The sequence below is a fragment of the Pelecanus crispus genome, chromosome 1 (assembly GCF_030463565.1).
Source record: "Pelecanus crispus isolate bPelCri1 chromosome 1, bPelCri1.pri, whole genome shotgun sequence".
NCBI classification, from domain to species: Eukaryota; Metazoa; Chordata; class Aves; order Pelecaniformes; family Pelecanidae; genus Pelecanus; species Pelecanus crispus.
This window is the reverse complement of record NC_134643.1, coordinates 65,144,845-65,150,844: the sequence shown is the minus strand read 5'-3', so window position 1 is coordinate 65,150,844 and position 6,000 is coordinate 65,144,845. Positions and strand designations below refer to the sequence as shown.

The 6,000-nt window shown below is 49.0% G+C and overlaps 1 protein-coding gene across 1 annotated transcript in view; it reads left to right on the top strand.

Moving 5' to 3' along the window:
* The first annotated feature begins 1,122 nt into the window (after positions 1 to 1,122).
* Positions 1,123 to 6,000, top strand: part of TRIM24 (tripartite motif containing 24) — a 65,224-nt gene continuing 60,346 nt past the window's right edge. The window contains exon 1 of the mRNA XM_075716018.1: positions 1,123 to 1,495. Within this exon, the coding sequence (XP_075572133.1) occupies positions 1,123 to 1,495 (373 nt within the window). The remainder of the gene's footprint in view (positions 1,496 to 6,000) is intronic.

Below are 6,000 nucleotides of genomic sequence, written 5' to 3'. Positions count from 1 at the left end.
CTATTTATTATGGGTCTGATGTTAGGGTCTTGATGGGATTGCAAGGAAGCCGGAAGCGCGCTGGCTGCTCTGGGATTTTAAGCGCAGACATCTGGAATGTTCTGAGAAGCTTGGATCGGTTTACGATTGACCTGTGACCAATGCGTAAGCAGTGCTTCACATCTGCACATGTACTTAAGTTAAAACATTCAATAAAATGTTGCATCTAAACCAGAATTGTACTTTTCCATCGTACTTTTTTACCGATCACCAGTTAGCTTCAGTCAGGTAACGTGCCCCGGCACGGCAGCGTAGATGTGATCGGCCAAACCGAAAGCGGGCCAAAATTTATGGACACCCACACATAAAGTGGGGGAGAAGGGCAACCTCTTTAACGTCGTGTCAAAGGGACGAAGACCTCTCACCCAGCTGCTGCCCGGCTGCCCACACGCTGCCGGCCGCGGGCCAGGCCTTCTGCCCAGACAAGAGGGCGGCCATTTGGGCAGGGGCTGAGAAGACCACGGGCTCCAGCGGGGCCGGTGGGAAGCCTTTAACGCAGTGTGTGCGGGCCGGTGGGGCGCAGGGCCCCGGGGAGGCGGTGGGTGCATGCCGCTAGGTGACCCCCACCACCGGCGGCGGCACCGACATGGCCGCCCCGGAGCGGGCCAGAGGCCGCCGAGGGCAGCGGTTACTAGGGGGCGGGGATTATAAGGGGAGGAGCGTATAAGGGGCGGGGCTTACAGGGGGCGGGGCTTCTAGGGGCGGGGCGCCCCGGGGCGGGGCTTCTGCCGGCGGTCGGGCTGGTTCCTGTGGGGGCGGGGGTGGTGGAGCGCTCGCCGCACGTAGGCGGTGGGAGGGGGCGTGGCCAAGCAGGGGGCGTGGCGCGGCGGGGCGGGGCAGCGGGGCGGGGCGGTGCGGCGGGGGGAGGGGCGGGGCGCAGCGTGGCGAGGGGCGGGGCGCGGGCGGCCGTTGGCCGTGTGGCGCGGCGGGGCAGGCTCCTCCCGGGGCAGGCACACAAACACCGCGGGCCGCGCGGGGCGGGGGTCGGCGCGGCGGCGGCGGCGGGAAGCGGCGGGGCTGCCTCGCCTCCCTCCCTCCCTCCCTTCTTCCCTTCGGCGCACCGGCGGCGGCCGGCGCAGGACAATGGAAGAGGCGGCGGCGGCGGCGGCGGCGGCGGGGGGGCCGTGCCCGGCGGATCGAACGGGAGCGGCGGCGCTGAGCGGGGAGAACGAGGCCGAGAGCCGGCAGGGCCCGGCGGAGCGCGGCGGGGAGGCGGCCCCGCTCAACCTGTTGGACACTTGCGGCGTGTGCGGGCAGCCCATCCAGAGCCGGCGGCCCAAGCTGCTGCCCTGCCTCCACTCGGTCTGCCTCCGCTGCCTGCCGCAGCCCGACCGCTACCTCATGCTGCCCCCCGCCATCCCCTCCTCGGCCGCCGGCACCCCCAAGGAGCCGCAGCCGCCGGCGCCCCCCTCCTCGCCCGTCTCTTCGCCGGCCTCACCCCTGCCCTGCACGCCCGGTAAGTGGCCCTGCCGGTGCCCGCCCCTTCCCTCCGCCCGGCCCGCGGCCCCCGTGGTTGGGGGCGCTGCCCCCTCCACCCCCCGCTCCCCCCGCCCCTTCCCCGCGGAGGCCTGTGGATCGCGACAGACGTGGGGGGCGGGGAGCTGTCGCGACGGCAACTTGGGAAGCAGCGGGTGCCGCGGGCAGGTGCGGGGCTGCCGGGGCCACGGACCTGTCGGGGCGGGTTGTGCTCGCCAGCGCCGAGGCTGGCGGGGCGACTGTGGTGGTGGTTTTAAATTTACTTTTCTTTTTTTGTTTGTTTGGGTTTTTTTTTTTTTTTTTTTTTTGTTTTAAATTTCCCACCTCGGAAGGGAAGGCAGTAATTTACTTTCCCAGGTCCTCTGCGTGTGGATAGAGAGGAGCGGCGGGAGCCGTCCCCCTCCTCGCCGGGCCGTGGGTGCGGGGCCGGGCCCGGGCACCTTCCCTCGCCGGGGTGGGGGGGGGGGGATTGCTGGGGGTGCTTTGCGCCCAGCAGGGCTTGCTTTTGCCTCTTGCCGGCGGACAAAAAAACCTTAATACGGGGTGATATGAAGGCAGGAAAATGTAGGGAGCACGCAGACTTTTTTTTTTTTTTTTTTTTTGACTAAAGTTTCCAGGCTGGCAGTTCGAGCTGAGCTGGAGGGAAGCCCTGCAGGTGTCATCCCCTTTGCAGGGCGTTCAGCCGGGGAGGGTCCGAGCGCCTGGGCGGTGACAAGTGCGGACAAGCAATAACACTTGTCCACGTGATAGGCAGCCTGGATGGGTCTGGTAATGCATTAATGTAACGCTTAACTTGTTTAATTGTTGCGCTGAAGGGAGAACGCCGCGAGGAAGTTTTGGTAAGCTCGAGTACTGAGATAGTAGCTTATGTCAACGCTGTAGAAGATGTGCAATGAACTCCTACAATCTGAAAGTACTTTCCTAATGTTTTTCTTTTTTTCCTAGCCCTCTTAGGTCTAGTGGGTTGCTTAATTTTGTTAAAGGCAACTTCACCTTAAAAAAAGGTGCAAACAGGCGTTCTCTAGTAGAAACAGGTGAAGATCCTGCAGAATCTTGAATAGAAGAGAGGAAGTGTGATGGAAATTGAGCTTCTCGTATTGGTATTGGTGGAGGTTGTGCTTATTCGGATGTGTAGTGGGGGCTCAAGTGAAAAATTCTTCATGAAGAAAGTAGTAACTCCAGACTGGCCGTTCTTCAGCCAGTATTGGCCATTGTCCTTTAGATGCATTTAGGAAACCTTTACTGGCTTGTCAGCAGTTCTGGCCAGAAAGATTACAACTCGAATATGCAAAATGTTTGGAGCAGTTCATAAAGGAACACCCTCCTGAGAGAAAGGAATATTTGGGACAAGTGGAGAGACGGCCTTTGCTTCAGAATATCTGAGGAAGTCCTGAGTATGTTATTAACAGGATGTGCTGAGCCTCTTCATCTACATGGATGTCTGTGTTAGTGTATTCATTCAGTCTTTAATTTTAGCATGTAATTTATGTAGTAGTCAGACTGCCTAGTCAGAAGTTCCAGAATGGGAAAATCTGTGAGACCCAAAGCCAGTATATTTAAGATTGGTTGATCTGGGAGGTGTTATTGCTCATATGTCTACGAGTAGAACTGTGAAGTTCTGCATGGGAGGAACAGAAAAAGCACAAACCTTGGTGTATGATGAGATATTTCAAGATGAGATACTTGGGAATGAGAAAGGGGACAGAGATGCAGCTAGCTCAGGGGTTGCAACATAGGCTGAGAGACAATGTAATCATCATCCTGTGAATTTTGAGGTTGTGAATAGCATAGCTTAGTTCCCAGATGTTCTGTTTAAATGTAGCAGAAAGAGGTCTGCAGTTGAGTAGAGAAATTATATGCATCATAAGAATGAAAAGGTTAGTGCTATTCAAACATCTGCTTGAGAGGACAAATGATAGATGAAATAATGAATCGTAGCAACAGTAAACTTGTAGGTCTGTTCCCTCCTTTTGATTATGTGAGTTGGTTCTGTATGAATGAATTAGACAGTATATATTCTTCCTTGTTCTACAAATTTACAGGCGTACTATTTTTTGGTGACATTATTTTTACCCTGTTGCCTTTTTGTTCAAGTTATTTCCATGTTTCCACACTACCATTCATTGTCCAGTAGAAAGAAGAAACTTATAGAAATATCTCGCTCTCCTTGACACATGCTTTACATCTTTTCTTGTCATAGTTTTGGCCCAGTTAAAATGACAGTGGCTGTATACTAGCTAGCTAAGGCCTAACTTGATGATGTGCATTGGCTGCTTTCTGTTTTCCAACTGATATACAAAAAGTTGTAAACTTAAGTTAGGATTGCCAAAAAAAAAAAAAAAGTGTTGGTGTCTAAAGCTGATTATGTTGAGGAAAGATGTTATGGTTGGTGGACTTCTTAAATTCTCAGAAGATGGAAGGAAGGGCAGAACAGTGCAAATCTGTCACCTCTTCTGGTAATATGTTGTGCAAAATGTTCATGAGGAGTGACCTGAAGAAATAAACTGAAGAGTATAAGCTTAGAAAGTTGCATAGGAAATACCTCTCATGATGTAAATTAGGAGATTACTGTGACTAAACTGAAGAAATAAACAGCAAGGAAGCTATTTGTGCTGGAAGGAATGTGCTAGGTAAGAAACACAATAGAATTACAAACTATGAAAAGCTCCTGAAAGATAAGCAGACAGACTGCTTATGCACATGTACTGAGCAGTAACATATTGCAGAAAAAGAAGCCTGAAGAAAGATTGGTAGAGGGGAGTCTGTTCTGAACAAAGGAGAAGATGTAATTTGAAAAGTGCTTCACTGAGCCAGCCTTGAGATGGAGTGTTGTGCTAATATCCACATTAGTTGAGAAACGGGTAGCTAAAGAGGAACTGACTTTCAAGTATAATCTGGATATGTCTTTAGCTGTTTCCAAGCAGAAACAGTCCTTCACTTTACTAGAATAATGTATGCCTTCAACTTCCAAAGGATGGACAAGTTTACCTGGGAGAATGTTGGCTCTTTTTCTTTAAAGATACTAACACTAATAAAGGAGTGCTGTGAAAAAAAATTTCAAAATTAAGGCTCTGGGGTGAATTAAGAATTCTAGCGTTGCTCACCTGAATACAAGGTTCAGCATGGATAATGGCAAAGACAAGTATCAAGACATACAAAGGAGTTTCCTGTGGTGAATGTTAATCACTATTCCTCCTGCAAAGGTAGGCTGGTAGCAAGGCCATTTGGCATGGATATACTCTGTAATGCCACATGCACTCAGTTTTGAAATAAAATAATTTCCATAGAAAAGAAAAGAGTTTCTGATCTTTGTACTGTTTGTGAAGTTTAAGGTGTTGCAGAATCAGCTGTGTGTCAGACTTCAGTGGTCTTAGCATTGGAGAACTCACTGCTTGTTTTCTGAATGTCCAATGGTAACTTATTTGATGTAGGTGACATTTTTATTGTTGTATTGCCAAAAAACAGAATGTTACAAACTGTGGGGAATGCTGCAGGGAGTGGGTCTGTGAATGTGATACTAACTTGCAAGCGAGTGTTTACAGACATTGCTACTAAATATCTCTGCTAACTTCATGTGCGTTTTCTTTTGTTTCTCAAGTAGCCATTCTTTACTATTTGATTGTGCGAGTTATAACTGGTGCATGCAAGAAGGCTGTTATTAGAAATCTGCCATTTGCCCAAATTTTGTGCTGGGTGGTGCTTCAATGACTAGTTGAGTAGTAGTCTACACTTAATTAAAGGACAACGTTCGTAATGTGGGGAGTATCTGGACATCATAGTACTCTCGTGGAATTTTTAAATGTGAAAGAGGTACATGAAAACTGCAAAGTTATAGATTGAGATTCTGTTCCTTTTCAAAACCATTTATTTAAGTTGCAGACATCCTTGTTTGTTCTTTCTGATCAATCTGTATGTGAAATAGATTGGGAACTAGTGTGGGGAAAAACTTGAATGGAAATGTGTAGCAAAGTTTTATGCAGGTATGATTATATCTGACTAGTGTCAATAACAAAAATAGTAGAGGGAAATTTTTTTTCTTTGTTTTATCTGTAGACAAACCTACTAGCAAACAAATCTGTATGAAGCTGTTAAAAGCATGTAATGTGTGGACACTCCCAGGACATGAATTCTTGGGGAGTGTCCAGAATAACAACTCAAGTATGTTCAATACTTGCTGTTAATTAAGGAATAAATACTTCAGAGTTACTAAACAAGGATTTCAGTGATGTTTGTGTTTCATATTTCAGCTTATTGATGCCCAGAAATATTTGTTTACCAATACAATTTGGAGGTCTGTAAGGCATGGAATGAAGACCTAACCCTTGATGTCCCCTCATGTATGCAAATGGCATCTGCTGTTTTATTATATCCTATAGTCAGTCGTTATCCAGATAGCTTTAAATTCTTTCAGACTCTCATCTGGTCTTGATATCTAGACTTTCTGATGTCATCACTTCATTTGACCTTGAAAATACAGCTTTTGAA